This window comes from Phoenix dactylifera, chromosome 2 (genome assembly GCF_009389715.1).
Source record: "Phoenix dactylifera cultivar Barhee BC4 chromosome 2, palm_55x_up_171113_PBpolish2nd_filt_p, whole genome shotgun sequence".
Lineage (NCBI taxonomy): Eukaryota > Viridiplantae > Streptophyta > Magnoliopsida > Arecales > Arecaceae > Phoenix > Phoenix dactylifera.
In genome coordinates this window covers 7,853,036-7,872,666 of record NC_052393.1, presented here as the reverse complement: position 1 = coordinate 7,872,666, position 19,631 = coordinate 7,853,036, and the positions used below count along the sequence as shown (strand labels likewise).

General features: G+C 35.4%; 1 protein-coding gene across 1 annotated transcript in view; it reads right to left on the bottom strand.

The window, feature by feature from the left end:
• The window catches only part of LOC103710812 (ATP-dependent DNA helicase SRS2-like protein At4g25120), a 54,859-nt gene extending 37,820 nt beyond the window's left edge, over positions 1–17,039 (bottom strand). Inside the window, exons 1-16 of the mRNA XM_026806127.2 lie at positions 16,563–17,039; positions 15,993–16,470; positions 15,753–15,794; positions 15,466–15,629; positions 12,044–12,242; positions 9,138–9,194; positions 8,948–9,053; positions 8,725–8,858; positions 8,515–8,589; positions 8,259–8,384; positions 8,018–8,149; positions 7,837–7,920; positions 5,733–5,846; positions 5,494–5,594; positions 3,649–3,715; positions 184–234 (exon numbers count right to left, since the gene is read on the bottom strand). Of these exons, the coding sequence (XP_026661928.2) occupies positions 184–234; positions 3,649–3,715; positions 5,494–5,594; positions 5,733–5,846; positions 7,837–7,920; positions 8,018–8,149; positions 8,259–8,384; positions 8,515–8,589; positions 8,725–8,858; positions 8,948–9,053; positions 9,138–9,194; positions 12,044–12,242; positions 15,466–15,629; positions 15,753–15,794; positions 15,993–16,470; positions 16,563–16,717 (2,085 nt within the window). The 5' untranslated portion in view covers positions 16,718–17,039. The remainder of the gene's footprint in view (positions 1–183; positions 235–3,648; positions 3,716–5,493; positions 5,595–5,732; positions 5,847–7,836; positions 7,921–8,017; positions 8,150–8,258; positions 8,385–8,514; positions 8,590–8,724; positions 8,859–8,947; positions 9,054–9,137; positions 9,195–12,043; positions 12,243–15,465; positions 15,630–15,752; positions 15,795–15,992; positions 16,471–16,562) is intronic.
• Positions 17,040–19,631: the final 2,592 nt, after the last annotated feature.

The following is a 19,631-nucleotide window of genomic DNA, read 5'->3' as shown; positions in this document are numbered from 1 at the left end:
TGTCTATCTCTACCCAAAACAATGAACATCATTTTATGTTAAAAAATGAATATAGTCTTCTACTTTAGCATGCCATATGTAAATTATATTGCAAGCTTATGTATCTTTGGATGCCAATGCATGACAATTATCAGATAAAGGCATAGAGTTCTCCACTTGAATATAGTATGATAAGAGTTAAACCTGAGGTAACATATTTGCCACAGAAGAGATGACCACCGAGATAGATTGTTCCTGGCAACACCAGCAGTAACCGTGAATTGGTATATACAAACTTTATCAAAAGATAAAGCTGCCAGATAATATATCTAAAGATTTCAGTTGTCAAGAGAAGATAACCAACAAGAATTTCTATTGAATTTTTTAAACAAGAAGAATCAAGTATACTCATGTTAAACAATTGAAAGAAAATGAGCATTGGATGGACCAAAAAAATACCTTAAATGCCAAGTTTCTTCTTTAAGAAAATGAGAGATCATGAAGCACTAATGAGAAATAAGGACTGATGCCATCGTGCTAAACTAGTACTGTGGTGCAAAATGATAATGCGATAATGAAAATGAAGGAGAACAAAAGGCAAAGGACAGACTTTTACATACAGTCAGGGCAGTGAGAAATATTAAACAGAAAAAAAACAGAAAAGAAAAGAACAAAGCAATAAGGATTCCAATAAATTGTTAAAAGGCCATAGATGAAATAAAGCTTTAAGTTGTTGGAGAAACTCTCTCTTGTAGCATTTTGTTTTCTCCAGATAAACAAATAATTCCATTATTTGGGAACTTAAGCAATCTTTTTCTCGATTGGTTTCTACTTTATCTTAATATCCCACAATTTCAGTATTTCAACTTTTGGTTTCAAAACACATTTCTTCCCACATGAAGACCAAAGAGTTTTGGTGTTTAATTCCTTTTTGCAAAGGCTAATTCAGTTCAAAACCAGCTGAGACCAAAATAAAATGATAATAAAAAACTAAAGATTAACAAAAAGAGAAAATTTAAGAAGAACATGAGAAAACTTGGGTAATTTGATAACAGTCAAATAAATATCAAACCTTTCCTTAATCATTTTTTTACATCTATAATGTGTTCTCCGTGAAGTCAAATTTCACTAAGTGTTTGCATGTTCTTCAAACAAAATACAAACTAGCTAGCTGACATAAAAAGAGGAAATTATAGATATTAATAATGCGTGCCTAATTGCCTGTTAAAATTCTAAAATGCAGCCACAATATGTAAAGAGCCAGGAGATACAGTGTAGCACCTAGGCAGTTTGTATTGGCCCAAGCAGAAGAGGAAGAGAAGGAGAAAGAGATGGTGCAGTTGGAGAGGGAGGAGAGGCAAAAGACAAAGAAGAGGAGGAAGGAGGATGGTAAGCCAAAGAGGAGGCAGAGGAGGAGAGGAAGCAAAGGAAGAGGGAGGAGAAGTAAGTGCGGAAAGTGGGGTATCACATACTGCCAGACTTGCATTCCTTTTTTTGGCTGGCTTGTATTTTTTTTTTGTTTGATGCGCATGCTGCCTGAACTGAAATGCAAGCTGCTTGGGTCATTTTGCAGCCCAGTTGCATATTGAGACAGCCTAGGCACTGCACAGGGCAACTATAGAGCTACATGTAGCTATGAATGAGCAGTCATATAGACCGCTTTCTAGAATATTGTTATGTAACAAGTCATACTTTTCAGACAATTTCCAATGTTTTCAATAAATCTCAAGAACAAGTATATGCATGTTATAGACTGTTTCCTGTTTGAAATTCTACATGAAAAACAAAATGATTTTGACAAAATGTTATGATTAAATTGGCCTGTTTTTTACCATGCACCAAGTCTTATGTAAAGGCATCATCTGCAGAATAGCTCTTTGTAACTTCTTGAACAAATCTACCAAAAATTAAGTTCACTAGACTTTAGTATTACCTATCTTAAGAGCCCATAGCTTCTTAATCACTCCAATGGTCATAGTGCAAACTCTCATTTCTCATAATGTTGGCTAATTAGGCTGCCAATTCCAAAATTGTGCACTAAATAATTTACAAATTGAACATAAATCCTTCCATATGAAAGCGCTTGAATTCAGTAGCCTCTAAACCAAGCCCTAAAGCACTTCAAGAAGCCTCCTACTGAAAGCATTCTCATCATCCACCCGGTAAATAAATGAAGCATAACTGCTCTCTGTTCAACGAACATATTCTAGGCCCCAACTGAAGATCAATATAGACTTTTAACTAAAATGATGTCTGCATAACAGATTAAGATAAGATCCATCAGAATTTGTGATGGATTTTCAGTGACAATCTAGTTTATGTTATGATATAAGAGTCGTGTTTTTCAATGGAAATCTAAATCCTTGACGATGATAGAAGTTTACTTGCTGAGCTTTGGAGTTCACCCTGTCTACTATATGATTCTCAAAGAGATAGGTGAGTGACTTTAATGGGCCTTTTGGAGAAGTGATTTCCATTACTTGAAGTTGCATTTTTGGATCTAATTATTAGAAAAGCGACATTGGAAACATAGTTTTCCATGTTGTATTGACATCAACAAACATATAGTATATCTTATGTTGTAAAGTGGATTGTCTTAAATATTTTTGGGAAATAACAAATTTTTAGTCTGATATTGCTGAATTTACAGTCATGAGAAACAAGCTCTCTTAACCCAAAAAATTTAAGCCATATATACATTGGTTTCAATTTACTAAATGTTTCATTTGAAGGGGTTCTCAAAGAACCAAAAAAAGAAACTGTTAGAGCAAATCAAATTCAACCATACTCCAAAACGAAAGTCAGCTCCAAATGATTTCTATCAAATTTAGAATCATATTGAATATTTCCCTAATGTTCTCCACTCTTTACTTCTAATCGATGATGTTCTCCCAAATTCCTCCCATATATATGCTAAGTTAGAATTTTTTCTGTTCCCAAGATAACATGAAATACAAGAACAGGATTTATTTATTATGTGTGGAAGTTTCCATGAAAAAAAAAAGATAAACATAGTCATGCTTAATCACATATTTTCAGAAGTTGACATTATTTTCCTTTATAAGTGGCATGTTGTTGTCAAAGTGAGCTTTCTTGAAAACCTTTTTACAAATTGCTATGAGCATTTTTGCTGACTTTTCTCAGAGTTTCAGATCATCATATCCAATACCTACTCTACAAGAGTGGTCTTGAGGCCATGATGCACATCATGATACCAGTCACCCATGTTAGCTTCACTCATGTCTAATGAAATTTTACATCGTTTGTTATTCCAGTTCAAACCCTGCCCATCTAGTTTAGTTACGCATCCAGCTCAACATAACCACTCCTGTTCCACTAAAGCTTGCATTGTTTTCCTGTAGTGCAAGTGCTCCTCAACTTTTAGTTTTCTCTCTTTTTTTTCAAATTCATGTTTTAATGCAGCATCTTAAAACATTCTTGGGAACATCCCATATAAATCCTTAAAGGTTCAACTGTACTATGCAATAGAACTGAAGGTCGATTTGATTATTTGATTGTTATTCTACAGAAAGGTTTAAGACATGCATAAATCATTACAATTTTCTTTAATTCAACCATACGGGAAGCTTAAAAGAATGCAGAGCATTCTGTCAATCAGCAATGAAGATACATATACATATAGGAGGTAGAAGACCATTCGTTCCTTACTCTTCTTACAAGCTTGGATAGCATGTCTAGTGTGGACAAAACTTTACGTCCTTGAGTAAGTTGAGTCCTGCAACCACAGGTACAGGATTGAGTACAATGATGTAGAAGCGTAAAGGTAAAGCAACAAACAGTATTCAAAATTGAGATGTAAGGCTCAAAATGAAAAGGAAACACCTTGCATCATGTCAAAAATAGTAATGAGAGAGGCAAATTATTGTAATGACCAAAATGAAGAGCCAAAAAGGAAATGGCTTGCCTATGCATCATGTCATCCAAAACAGATAGGTGACACAGCACATACAATGTTTTCCTGTGATTTATGAGTGAGAAGCATCCAAGACAACTAAATTTGGTTTCTATGTGTTAATTCTGTTTGTCCCACCTATTTTGGGATGACTTGGAGCACAAGTAAGGAAGTTGCCAGATGAAAGACTATTTTTTTACTAATGGTCATTTTAGATGCAATATTTTTCTTTTTTTTTAAGAAAAGAGAGAAAGGGAGAGAGGCCACCTGCAGGATAAGTATCAATGGTTAAAATTTTGGGGTTGCACAAACCAAGAATCAGACCCAGAACTTCTTATTGCTAAGCAAAGAGGTGTGACCACTAGGACAAGCCCATATTCGCATTTTAGCAATAATATGAACCTAAGTAATTTAGATCTTCATCTTGAAAACCCCAACTTTTTAGAACAGTCAAATCTGACCACAAATACAGTTAACTGTAGTTACTGTACCATAATTCTCTTCCCCTCTCTCTATTTACACACACATAGGGATGTCAACAGGGTGGGTCGGGCCTAGGCTCAAAGCAAACCAAGGATTTGAAGCTCAGGTTCAAACCAGCCCAACCCAAACCAGGCTGCAGCTTGACCCAACTTGGTTTAATTTTTCAGGCTGGGCCATGCTCAAACCAGGCTCTGTTTATTTTTAGACCAAAATCTCATCCCAGGTCTGGCCCAGATTAATCGAGGTTCATAAAAATTAGGCCATTTGGCTTTTAGGCTGAAAAGTCCAGCACGAGCCAGTTTTTCTCTACTAGGTTAGTTGAGCCACTTGGATTGGCCCAACCCATTGGCTGCCCTAAACACATAAAAAGGTTTTCTATGAGAAAATGAAAACTATTAGCCCTTCACAAGGCTTATGAATAAGTGATTGTCCGATAACGAACATTCATCTTTCTACTAAATAGGATCTATTGAACTCATAATTTATTAGATAACTGTTATGAATGTCAACTAGGTATCATGAGTAAATTCATCACAGTTGTTCAATCATTTGATACACACACTACTGCTGAAATGTTCAAGACAAATCCATATTGAAAGCTGGCTTGGATCAGGTTCAGATTCTGCTATCCATATTACTTTGGGATTGATTTAAGAGCAAAAAGTACAATCAGATACATATCTTATCACAATGCAAACTAATAGATGTGGTCTACTAAAGAATCAAACGAAATGTAAATCTTTGACATCCAACATATGACTATGTTCCCGATTTACATAGAAAAGAACCCCTCTACTTAATTGTATTTTTTTTGTTGTGATTTAGTTCCTTTAAGTTTATTATAGCATAATGACCAACACCCACCTGCTAATATCAGCAGCATTACTAGGCAAGCATCAAGTTTCAAGTTTCCAATTGTACACCATCTTAAACTGTGAATGGAACTCTAGTCAAATATTATGACATTGGATTCACCTTCTTTATCACTATGATTTCAACAAGAAGGCTATAATGTCAAGTGATTAAAAAGAATGATGCTTAGATTATCAAGTCTGCAGAAATTCTTTGGTAAGAGTATTGTTTGCACACATAGTACTAAGTTAGACGGAATAAAAGACCTTTTGAAGGTACCCGAGATCTTTGCACCAAAGATGTCGCTTGCAGCTGAGAAAAAGCTACATTTCCTAGCTGAGGATATCTTTTCAACATAATCAACAACCTACAGGACACAACTCCAACAAAAGCTGAATAATTATAAACCTGATAAAGCAAAGGAACCACTGACAAAGGGCCAGATTACATAAATATAGCAGCAGAAGGGAATTGATAGGCAGGAAGGTGAAGAGGGGAAAAGCACCGTTTTCTTTTCTTCTTTATCACCAGGAAAAAGTGCCTTGAAGGCTTGACGAAATGGACCATCATCACAACCAGGTAATGTCGTTTTTAAAACTGCCATTATTGCTTTGATTACCTGCAATAAAAACGAGCACCCTATTAATCCTCCTTGTAATTACCTGAGTATGTAAATTTTAACATTTACAGGTGATCATGTTGGTCATTTTTATAAATATAGGAACAAATATGAAATAGAAGTTTCTAAAGAAGCTATATTTAAAGGATAATATAGATGCTAAGACAATGCATTCTGATAGTGCAAGGCACCTGACGACAAGATGAAGACAAAGTACACTATTGTGATCAAATGGCGAAACAAGAAGATATCCCGGATCTAATTTTAGAATTGGCAGCTTCAGCAGTTTCACTCCAAGTTTCAGACTCAGTTCAAAAAAAAAAAAAAATTAAAAAAAAAACGGGACAAGTTATTTCACAGCATTCTATTTATTTTAAGTCATCTAGAGTCATACTTGATAGTATTTGGATAGTTTCAGGTTCAAACTAAATTTCGTTGAAGCTTAATGCATTAATCATATCACATGAATGCACTGATATATGGAGTAAAGTATCAGAAATCACTTAATCATGCATAAATTAATAAGACACAAGCACATAAAATTATTTCCATATCTCACTCTCCAAAATACCACCAAAGCTCCTAGGCATGCACAAACATCTTTACTTCTACATATTGCAGTGGTGTTTACAACTCAAAAAAAAAAAAAAAAAGAAACATCAAAATTGCATCTTACCCTCTTCAATAATAAAGTATAATACCAAATTAACATGGCTTAGATCACTAGAGCCTACGTAAATGTGTGGATGAATTGCATTAATGAAGTCTATAAAATTATACATATTTATTTATGAAACAAAAAACTAAAAATAAAAAATAACATTTTTGGTCAGTTTCAGCCGAAACCAGCCAAAACTGATCAAAACCGAAAATTTCAATCGGTCTTGGATCAGTTTCTGCCAACGCTTCAGGCCTTGAAGATAGGAAGTACTACATCATAAGGAGTGGAAGATATTAGCTAGTACTAATGCATTATGCAATAGGCATTTTACTGTCCATAATATCCAAAACGCTGAAAGCAAATGACTATAGAACATGGAACGAGAGCAATGAATGAATCATAGATGTAATTTCAGACTCTAGAATCCCCATGGCTGTTGGAGCTTCAAGGTGACAGATTAGATATTAGAAATGTGAGTTGTGAGTCAAAGTAAAATAAGCATTCACCTCTTCCTAAATGATTGTATAGTTAAAACTTTAACAGCTACACACATGCATGGATGTGTGCATACAAAATGTGCAAGCATCATCAATAAAATCTGCCGTAAAAGAATTAGATGATCATATAACTACCGAAAGGATTAGACCAAACTGTCAGGACATTTACTTTCATTCCCACGACTTTTATTCAAGGACCTAATGCATTCTCTAAATCATTATAAGAAACTGCTACAAGGACAAGAATTCAATCATATTGGTGGAATAAAACTTCCAGGTGATATGGCTTTTCAGAATCACAATCAATCTCGATCATAGGCATAAAAGAATGTGATCCAATGCTTCAAAGAAGCAAAGAAATGATCATCAAGGTCATCATATTACTAGAGTTAAAAATCCATTAGGTATGTGCAGACTGAGCATGTGGATATACCAATTGTTAGCCTATTACAAAAACTTACTATAAAATAGACAGAGATGGATACAGAGAGAGAGAGAGAGAAAGACAAAAGGTAGGACGTACATAGCTAGCGATCAATATCAGCTAGTCTGGCAATCATGCCTCAAGTTGGTTTAGAATGATGTGTATTGTGTTTGTATAAGCACAAGTTTGACAGTGAAAAATGGCTGGCAAAACAGGCTAAGATTAGGTCAAACTTGTGACCCCAAAGCATGCAAGGTAGATTTGGCTTCATCACAATATGAGGATACTTGCTATAATGCATCACTGGTGGGACTTATAAATACAAGAGTTAACGCAATGGTCCAAATAAACCAGATCATGGCCAATGAAATTTATCAAATAGTAAAAAGTCAAGCAAGAAATGACAACCTTTTTCCTGTAGAAGGCCACTCCATGAACGTTGAAGGGTATTTTCCTGTTGCGGAAGCACATCTGAAATGCTTTGCCAGTAATCTGCATGATATGAGAATATTGGACATATATAGAATATAGATCATGCAAGAAATCCATGAGCTCTCAACAAAAAAAAAAGGAAAAAGAGAGAGTTTACTTGTCTTCTGTAAAGGACTGCCACATTGCCAAATGAGGAGTTAGCAGCTGAATCGTCAGAAGTGATTTCCAAGATTTTATCAACAACAAATGCGCATTGTGCATCTTCATTATAGCATTCCTTAACAGTAATCTAAATATGGTGAAGGCCGAACAAGTCAAATATAATATTATGATAATTTTGAACATCAAGCAAAATATTGACACATAAAGTCCAAGAACCAGAACTCAGAGAAGGATACTTTGCAACCAGAGGAATTGTCAGTTTCAACTTTCTTAAGATGGCAACGTTTGATGTTATTGTGAATAAGAGAAGATGCTGCCTCAACAATACACCGTGTAGAGCGATAATTCTTGTTTAATCTAACCTGCAATTGTCAACATGAAAAAAAATTCAAAACATATGCGATAAAAGAAAAGCTTGATGATCAATGTTGAATTCTAGTACTCATATTAGTTGGAGAGCCATGAATGAAATAAAACCTATATGGCACTGACCTCTTTGTGAGTTGGAAAATCCCTACGAAAGGAGTCAAATCCGCAAACATTAGCACCATTGAAACTGAATATGGACTGAAAGACAATTAGGAATTGAATGATTTTAGAAATGTAAACTCTAAAATTTCAAAAAATAAATAAAATTGTTTGAAAAAACAGCTAGAAATCCTCCAAGAACAACAGTTAAATACAAATCAAATTGAAACTCACCTGATCTTCATCTCCAACAATAGTTACATGTTTGTGAGAGGCTAGAATCCTTAAAAGACAATACTGCATAGAACTTGTATCCTGAAACTCATCTACGACTATGGCCTTCCATGTTTCCACACACTCCTTAAACACTGAAAGATTGCAGTCTTGAGTTAATTTTCACAAAAGAAAAACAAATAAAGCACGATATTGCCTAGTATAGTTTAAGCTCAATCATAACCTTCAGGAAAATCGGTTAGTAGCTTCACTGATGAGCTGATGAAGTCATGATAGTCCAAAGCATCGCACGACGTGAGTATGTTGTTGTAATGTCTAAGAACCATAGCCTGATTGAGATCACCAAAATAAGGACTTCAAATCTGTTATCCAATTTGGCATTTAAGTATTTGCATTAGAAAACACCAGCTTACTCCTATCTCATCACCCATTTTTTGACATTCTTCAGGAGTTCCCCCAGAAGCTTTAGCCTGAAAAGAAACATTATATCATAGTATCAATATCGTAACTCAAATGTACTTACTTACGTAGTAAAGAAATTTGTTGCCTGCATACAAGTATTCTATATTCCCATTTTAAAACAGGAAGTTGTTTTCTCACTCAATCAAACTAGTTCCAGAGCATAACAAATATCTACTATTTTAGTTGATAAATTAACTTTAACTCTCTATATAAAATTTCAAACTATTTCCTACGAGACAATTACAACTTAAAATTTGTGCTACTGACAAAAATCTCCAGACGACAAAACATGCCTCAGAAAAAGACCATCATTAACTTCATCATAACACATACAGAACCAGTAATTCGTAGCAAAACCATTATACTAACAAATATGTTAGCAATATGATAATAAAAGACCATGGAATCATGCCATATGCATAGTTCGGTAACCAATGTGTGACCATATTGTTAGAGCTGAATAATATCACTGTCTATAGTTACACAATGACATGTCTACTGAACAAAATGGAAAATGTCAATCCATAATAGTTACAAAAAATAAATGGAAACTGAAGCCTAACCCTTCAAGCAACATTATTTGGTCTTAGTTGATAACAAGGTGCCACTTTAAGTTTGATAGCACATTTAAGTCAACTTGAATTAGAGATATCTTGTAATCAAATGGTCAAGCCAAGTTGTATAATCCAAAGTTGGAAAAATATGTTGTTGAAAAGCCACTGTTTGTAAAATACTTGAGTACTGAAAATTTGAGTAGCAACCTGTGATACAATTATAAACAATTTTTTCTAAAGGACAAGGAGGTCAGGAGATTTTAGAGTTGGAGAATACAAGTAGAAGATAAATTGGGACAAACTAAGTAGGATGGATTTAAAAAGTAACATGTTAGAGAGGACAAAGACAAAGCATCAACAAAGATGAAGACTAATTATGATAATTTGATCCAACAAAGAAAAAAAAAAAGCAAAGTTGTAAGGTGAAGATAAGACTCACATCATAAGGTGCAAACTTCTTGCACTTTGTTTAGAACAGCTAAGCCATGTGAAAATACAAAGTATCTGTTCTAAACAAAGTAAAGGATATAAATGTTGTGTCTAGACTTGGTTGTTGTAACAATCTTTGCAAGTAAGGATCCAAACAAATATCCCACATGTACACAGAAAAAGGAATTACAGGCCACTGGCACAAGGCATGCTAGCATAGCACTCGTTCTGTTGTTCCATAACAGAACAACAAAAGGGGGCTGAAAGTTAATTATTTTAAAAATATAAAAAAGAGATATAATGGGTCTCATGCTGACCGCATGTTGATATTCATACCAGCCTGATCTGGTATGTGCCAGTTGGCATGGACTCACATGTGCGGCCACTTAAACCTTGGAGCAAACCTTGAAGCAAAAATACCAAAATGTGGCATGTCTTGGCTTACTATCACTATAATTTAGTGTTTACATTTTTGAAGTGTTAATTAATATGCTATCATACATGAGTCTGGCAGTTAAATCACAAACTATAATCAATATTAAAAATTATTAAGAAAAACCCTACCTTCATTTATTGAAGGGATATTCAAGCCTAAAATTATGTGTCCAACAAAAGGAATAAAATGTTGCACAGGGTGTGAATTTCAAAAGATCTTCTTCACAAGATGTGTAGCCTCATGAAATAGAGCCCCTTCCCTGAGGCATAAGACATTTATAATACAACTCAATCATTTAATGTTGAAGTTGAACAATTGTAATATAGGCCCTCAATGCACATCATGAGGAGGTTGATGAACAAATGTTTAAAAGGGCAAATAGAGATTTCATGAACTTACCTATGGAGGATGAAAGCCTGAACCGGAATTAACAGAGGATGGAATACATGAAGACAAACATATATTTATCGGTAAACTCTTAATAGCAATGTTCCTTGGATTTCCTGATATGCAGACAATTAAGGGATCCTAAAAACCCTCATTCCACAATGGAATAAATTTCATGTTGGTGTACAGCACTTCTAGCAAACTCAGTCAGATCTCAACTACATCAAGCAAGGGCCTTGTTAGTGGTTCAATTAATTTATAAAATCATAGAACTCTATATAATGAGAATAGCTTTGCCATTAGTATGCTTGCATGAACATGTCAACAAAAAAGCATTTATATAAGCAAATCCCTAGTAAAGAAAGTTGTAGAGGATACATGAAGATATAATAAATTAGATTACTTCTAACAGCCAGAAACCCATAATACCAATGACATTGGGTATGAGGAATAGATTCGAAAGCATTGACGCAAACAGAGAAGACTACTATTTTTCAGTTCTCTAGCTTATGTCTAGGATAGGTTCCAGTACTGGTCAACCCAGAAAATGAGCATTAACTTACTTTCTCATTCCACATTCCACAATTATATATTATTTTCTGTAATTAACTGCATGTAATAATAAAATAATTTTTCCATGTCTCCATTGAGAGAAAAATATCATGAAAATTAAGCTGTTAATTGGTAACTATTGGAAAGTCTATAAGATCACACAAAGTAAAATATTATATCTTTGAGTTCAATAAGGCATGGCAGAAACCTATATATTTAAGTAAAGCACCATTTTTACAAAGTTCATCAAGTAAAGAAAAGCATAGCAAGATGTATGTGTTTGCAGAAAATTTGCCTTTTAAAAGCATCAAAGGAATTCCTAAATCCAAAAAGAACAGTAACTAGACTGTTGCAAGAGACTGACACCACAATCCTTTCTTTTTCCATCAAACAAATACAAAGGAAAAAACCTTACAAACTATTATTCAGTCTGAAATATGATATCCATGTGGAAATATAAAAGTGACCAATTTGTATTTTGCAGGTATGACAGATGCACCTGTGTCACAAACTTTTGCCATTTTTTTGACTTCTCTTTAAAAGATTGTGCAGTATTACCACTAGTAAATTCATCAAGCTTGTGACCTGCACTTTCTCGTCCATTTTTTTTCCCATTCTCGACGAGGCGCAAGGCCTCAATGACTGCTCGTCTTTGTTGCCCATGTCCATATATTAGGAATTCAGGTGTGCGGCCCAACCTATAATGCATAAAGTAAAAGTCAAACACTATAGGAGTTGCATTAATTGCAGCCAAACTTCTTAGATACTATGCATTATATATTAATGCTCGAATAGCAAAAGTAGTTAAAGATGTGCAATGTAATGGTCTAAAGTTATAACACATAACAAAAATGATTGACGGAAGGGAGGGACTGGATGTCCAAGCTCCAGAGGAATAATATACAACATGACATAAAGATCATTTTAGTTATAGTATTACTGTAATCTAAACCCAATTGTTACTTTCTAAAAAAAAGGAAAAAAGACAGATTACTCGGTGGATTCACATGCCTATGTTGCATTGTCTGACATATGCATCTAATGATATCTATATCATATGGTGATATTAGGACAATCATTAACAAATAAATCAGTCAAGATTTCTAGTTTAATTGTCAGTCAAGATTTCTAGTTTAGTTCTCAAAGAGATTACTTAGAGGAATGTGATCCAATATTTCAGGTGCACCAGTTTTGACTCTCAATAAAATTAGCACATATACCCCTCAATGATTTAGTATCTAGCCAGATGAAAGAGCTTCCCAGATCCAGCTGTCAATGTTAGAACCTATTAAATAACCTTATTTTACATTAAAAAAAGATTTCTTTTTTTTATTTTACATTCCTAACATGTCGTTAAAGAAGAGCTCGCATAAAACATATAAACATGGATGTAGGTGATAGCAATGATATTGACAATTGCATATACAATCATATCCATATGTCTGCATACGTAGATGAGTAACCCTTTTGTCACCCATAAATAGAGTTTAAAAATTTGCCATGTCCAACACCCATAAGTCATCATGAAATTTGTCTCTGTTGAATATCAAGTAAGCCAGGTGCAATAGAGTATTTTTGAACACCCATAAAAATAGGCATTACAAGAACTGTTTTTTTGAACAAAAAATTTGTTTTCCATATTATTTGGAAGACTTCAGACCATTAAAAGTCTGACTTGTTATGTCCGCATGTTTAGTCAAAAAAGATAGAATATCTCCACTAAGGAGGAAGGTGGAGATGCATAACAAACTTGCAGTAACTCATCTTTATCTTTCCAAAGATCATATAGCTAATCCTAATATATAAATTTAATCCGAAAAAGGGAGAAAGAATTATCTTTCTCTCAAGAGGTGGGCATTCCTACTTTTACAGAAGGGCATGAGCCTACTCAAACCCAAAAGCTTCCTTGCAAAGTACCAGCTTAGCAATGTTTTTATGCTAATGGAACAAAATAGTTTTCAATAAAGCTTTCTTGACCACAACCTGGGAACATTTTCTTTTTTGATGGAGTAAAAGAGATTTTGAAATGGCTAATAATTCCAAATATCAGTTTTCTTACATGCATGCATACAAATATACACACATTCATATATAAGTGCATTTCAAATGGGGCTCTATTTCATCATCAAGTAGCTTAATATAACAATCAGATAACCATCAGTTGTCCCAGTGGTCTAAGCTACTAGGCCAGTTTGTACTTAAGGTTGGCTTTAGGCATGTTCCAGTCAAAAAAAAAAAAAAGAGGTAAAAAGTGGTTCCTGGACCCTGGTGTCCTAAAAAATTAGTGAGAGACTTATTCATGCAAAACCCTTTAGTAAATATGTTCTGTAACTTAATTTATAGAAAAATGAAAACTTGCAAATCAAGGAGCCTGACTCAGGTCGATTTTGTTATAACTAAAATTCAGCACTTGCAATGCACTTGTAATGTAAAAAGATGCAAGAAACCCCACAAGAAAGGGAAAAAAAGGAAAGAAAAATAAAAGAAAAGAATCCTGTAGCAAGTTGCATTGGACATGAATGAGGAGTTGTTGAAGCAGACATATAAACAGATAAACTCAGGAATTGTAGTTAATGTATAAGAGTAGACAGCATCCCCATCTTGTCCCTTCACTTAATATCCTCGAATTCTCGAGAATGGGGATAATTCTCTCTTAACCATTTAGAACTCATCATATTATGAAAAGAGAACATTTTCTATCTCCATTCCATGCAATTTCTACAAAATGTAGTCTTATTTTCATCAATTTTGAGCAATGTGGAAAATGGAACCCACAAAGGATGAGATCAAAGATATAAATTTGAGGAAAACATAAGAATTTATCAGCATGAACAACTGCAATAGAAAGAGGCTGATGTCAGAAGGCAACTAGGATCTCAATGCAAAACACCAATAACTACCCATTAGAAGTGGTGCCTAATGACCTTTTCTCATCTAGATGCCTGCTGAGAATCTAACATGGATAAAAGACAGACGTTTCTTTCAGTAAGGATATTTCTGTAGACTATAGTTGTCCACTCTGATTTTCTACCAAGGAGTACTAGTGAATTTTTTTTAGGGTTAAAATGAGGCTTTTTACAGCTACTTTCTATTTTTCGATATCATAGAAGGGTTTCGCATAAAAAAATAGTTAACATAGGAATAAGTATTAGCAAAATATTATGTACTGCAAAGAAAGGGAGTTTGGAAAGGTGTTTAAAAGTGTTCTTTTTCTTGAAGTTTGAAAAAGACTTTTTTGTGAAATTTCAAATGGGACTCATTAGTGAGAAATAAGTGAGCACATAACTACTACTACTACTACTAAACCATTAATGTATGGAATAAGATACATGACTCCGCTATAAATTCTTTCAAGAACTTCTTGAAGCAGATTAAATATATAATGTGATTTACCATTTGATAAAAGTTGTTTCCAGATACTATGGCACTAGAGGATTAGGATGAAATAGGATTGAGAACTATATTGAAATTATGTAGGAAATTAATGTAGGATTAGTTTAGTTATTCATGGAAAAGCAATTCTAGGATTGAGATTAGGAAAAGTAATTCTAGGATTGCGATTAGGATACTATGGCTTATATATGAAGAGGAAATACCACTCTAAAAATACTGAAATATCAATCGGAGTTTCTGGTTTTCATTTTTTGCCTCCTCATTCAAAATAAATTTTAGATCTATCCGTGTCAGGAATTTCCTTATCCAGAGTGGATCTGTATGACATATTAATAAAATGTTTAGAACTATTCATGAAGCATCCCTGTGACATTTTCTGCTCGTGCCTGGTTATAGCCCTCGTATATATATTCATGTAAAATCCTAAAGGAACATATTTTGCAGAGCCACTTTATGCAATAAGGTTTTTTTCGTACAAGAGAATAGAAGTGCCAAAATAAACAAAACCTCAAATTCACAGTAACCTACTTTTCAGCGTGTGTCCTACAGAGCTGCAGACAGAACGAGTGAAACGTGCTGATTGCTAGTTCCTTTGCAACCGCTTTTCCCACCACTGCTCCAATTCGATCCCTCATCTCAGAAGCAGCAGCAGTCGTGAATGTCATTGCAAGAATGTTGGAGGGGCCAATTCCCTGGAGGTAAAGAGACGGGGAAAAAAGATTTTTTAATGACATCTGAAACAGTAAAAGCAATGGAAGAAGGAACTGTACCATGACACACTACAAGTTTTATAACGCTAGCAACAAAAACCGTACCTCTTTGAGTAGTGTCAACACCCGCCCAACCATAGTTGATGTCTGACATGCACACCATCGGTCGTCAGTAACAAGAGAAAACGCAAAATATTAAATCAAGAAAGCATTTTTTTTGGTGTTTCTAGATTCCAGAAAATGTCAGAAACAAGCGCAAACACAAATATGATATTTAATGGAAAGGGAAAAAAAATCAAGAAAACAGTTCTTGGGTGCTACTAGCTCCAGAAAAAGAGATCAGACCTTTCCGCTTCCCGGGCCTGCTACAATCATCAATGGAACAGAGATGTCCCAACAAGCTGCCTCCCTTTGTGCATCATTCAGCGATTTCATATAATCATAGTACTTCTGAGGCACAGAACCATCATCCGTGTCTTGAAACAGATCCGTACGTTCCTGCCTCAGCTGCTCCCTATCTTCTCCAGCACTCGTATCACGCACCATGCTCTCCGGGCTGGACCTCTGTTTCTTCGCTGTGGACCTCTCTTCACACAGGGCATCCACTTCTTGCAAGAATGCCTCATCAAGCTCATCGTCAAGAAAACCAGCACTACTGTGTGGGGACACTGCAACATCTCGAAAACGATTACAATTTTCTGGGGGCCTAGCTGGGGTGGAGTACCCATCTTCAATCGGGACCCTATTCTGAATCTCCGCAAGCGGAACCGTGGCAATGGGTGAGGCATGGAGCAACGGGATCGAAGAATTCGTACTCGTACATCTGAAACAAAGATTCCAAGAAAAGGTGAGTCGGCGAATCAAGAAGTGTGAAAAGAGTGAAAACCAGAGAAAAGAAGGAGAGGGGACATGAACTTGGGGGTGGGAAAGGGGGAAGGGGATTCTTGGGGCCTTTTTCGAGAGAAAAGGGGCTTCGTGGCTCGGAAGCTCCGAGTGATTCGAGGCCTTTGCTCGTCGGTGACCGCCATTAATGGGGGCTGGATCGGCCGAGGAGCGTTTTCTTGATCCATTTTTATTGAATGATTGGGAGAGAAGAGGAAGGTGGAAAGGGACGGGAGGAGGAGGAAGAGGGATGGGGAAGGAGAAACCCTAGAAGGCGATGGCGGTGGTCGGACGGTGGCTGCGGTCGGGCTGAGGTCTCACAGGCAGCTTTATAGAGGCCGTGGGCTTGGCTTGGGGGAAGAGCGGGACGGTGGAATTCGAATCAGCCCGCCCGTTGGCTCCGACCGGCTTCGCGTTTCTTGGTTTGGACAGCTGGCTTCTTGTTTAAAGTTCGTCGCCGTTCCGCCACAGGCAAATTGGATAAAATCAGGGGTGCGGATAGGTTTGGATCGGGTTTGGTCACGTCTATGCCCTGGTCTAAAAATATATCTGAGATCGAAAACTGAATTGGATTAGAACTTTATTTGCTGCTTCGAGACTCTTAAGGAAAACATCATTAGCCTCCAATATATAGATGGTACCATAAATTTCTTTAACCTCTTCGGCCGTTTTTTTTTAACTATCATTCCAAATTTCACTGAATTCTAACTGGTTTTTATTGGTGACAATTCACTGAAAGCTGACCTCCTAGCAAGCAATTTGGATTTCCACACCTCCAACTATCTAGTCACTTACCTTGGCCCATCCTTATCCCCTGTCTATCTAAAAGAAGTCCATAGGCAACCCTATCATAGACGAACTCGATGTCAGATTAGCTGATCGAATAGGCATTTTCCTCTTTTTAGTATGAGACTTATCTTGATCGACTCATTTCTCGTTAGGTATGCAAGTGGATCGAGTTGGATTTGCCTGCTTGACGCCGACCCAACCTGGTTTTTTATACGAGTCTGGTTATTGGATTTGGACCAAATCCAATAAATAATTGGGTTGGGTCGAGCATGTCCGATGACAATATTTTGGGCTTGACGAGTTGTTTGGATCATATCGAAGTCATGTATGACCTAGACTTGATAAATAATATTCAAGTTTGGATCAGGTCCAATTTTGATCTAGGTTTACATTTGTTTGTTAACAAGATTTTTTATGAATGAAATCCTGTTTTCACTTTTGAATCAAATTAGACTGCCATACAATTATTTGCTCACATATTCCCAATTCCATGATTAATGCTCTGCTTCAAGAGGTCAATAACCTCATTGGTTGGACTTTTTTAATGTAACAATATCGATTTAAAGAAGAAATGACCCGGAGTACTTCTCATTAGATAGACTTTCTTAATGCGACAAGATCGATTTAAAAAAGGAAATGACTCAAAATATTTTATTTGGAACAATTCATCTCAGGCCAGGTCCAATAACTAATATGAAGATTCGAAATAGATTCATACGGTATTGGAGTGTCCAAAAAGCTGCCTAAACTGCGAACCCAATCGGAACCAAGTTTTTCAATTCGGTTTATATAGTTTTTTTCTTAAAAAAAAAAAGAGAGCCTGGTTTTAGTTTGTAAAAGATTTAAACCCAAAAAAATTTGGTTCGATTTTGATTTGAGTTTTCAAAAAATCAACTAAAACCGATCCAAACCAACCCAAGTAAGCTTATATATATATACAAATAGATATATATTTAAACTGACCCAGCCTGACCTGACCCGTATATGTCTTTATATATATATATATTTCATTTTTTTATATTTCTATATATAAAATAGAACATCAATCTGATAAATCAAACCAAATTGAACCAAACTTTGTGGGTCGGTTTCAAACGATTTTTGTAGGTGGCCAGTTTAGTTTCAATTTTCATTTTAGAAAATCAATTTAAATCAATTTGATTTCCAGTTTAACTCCAAACTGCTCTGACCCATGCACACCCCTAACATAGTGTATGGATCAGATTAGGTTAGAATGGATGAGGTTGGGTCTTAAATCTAGACCTGAATGAAATTGTGGGATGGATCTAATATTTAAACCCGGCCTGACCTCACGAGGCTCGAAGAATATGCTGAGTTGGGTCTAAACGGGTTAGGTCAAGTTAGGTTCAATCATGGGTTAACTAGGCCTATTTACAGCCTTAGATCTTGTAGCGCTAGAACTTTATTACATGTCCATCTCCCTTCTTCCTAGGCTAATTGCGAAGTTGGACAAAATGAGGTCTTTTCTTTGGAAAGGTGTTCAAAGCTTTTACCCCGTTCAACTCTCCAATGAAACAGAACATTATATGCAAACCTCAGGAGGGTGGATTGGGAATTCTGAATTCGGAGGAGTTCAATAGAACCCTGATTGTTAAATGGGATTGGAGACAATTAAATGGAGAAGATCAGCCTTGGACAAGAATTTAAAACGGTTCATGCTATCATAATAGTTATCTTGCTCAGCATAGATACACACTCATGTATAGAGCTTTTTCCATCTAGAAGAACATTATCAAAACTTTCGATCCCTTATGGTTAAGTGCGGATTCAACTTAGGAAATGGGGATTTCATCATTTGAATGTCTTATCCTCTAATCTATACAAAAAAAATTAGGCCTTTTAGGATCTCAAAATTTCGGCAGGGATCTCCAGCCAGACAAGCATATTTGGTAATGGAATAAAGTTTGTGCCTTCTTAGCATCCTCTGACTTCCCCCTTCTCTTTGGAAGCTTGCCAACCCTATAAAATAGAGGTCTTCAGCCAGTGTAGGCCTTCATTGTCTTTTTTTTTTTTTTTATAGTAAAAATGCTTTCTTGTTCCTCTATTTTGCCTCACAAACCTCATTAATTTTTAAATAAATTTTATTTTGCCCGGAACGTCCCTCAAATAGGTTACTCAAAAATTTATTTTCAAATTTTTTTGTTTTTTGTAAATAAATATTCAAGTAGTTTTCGATATACAATCATGAAGATTCATGCGGACGTGTGTTTAGTTTTTTGTTAAATAAAATTGAAATACTTATATAAAATTAAAAACATAAATAATATTTTTGATTATTTATTTTTGATGAGG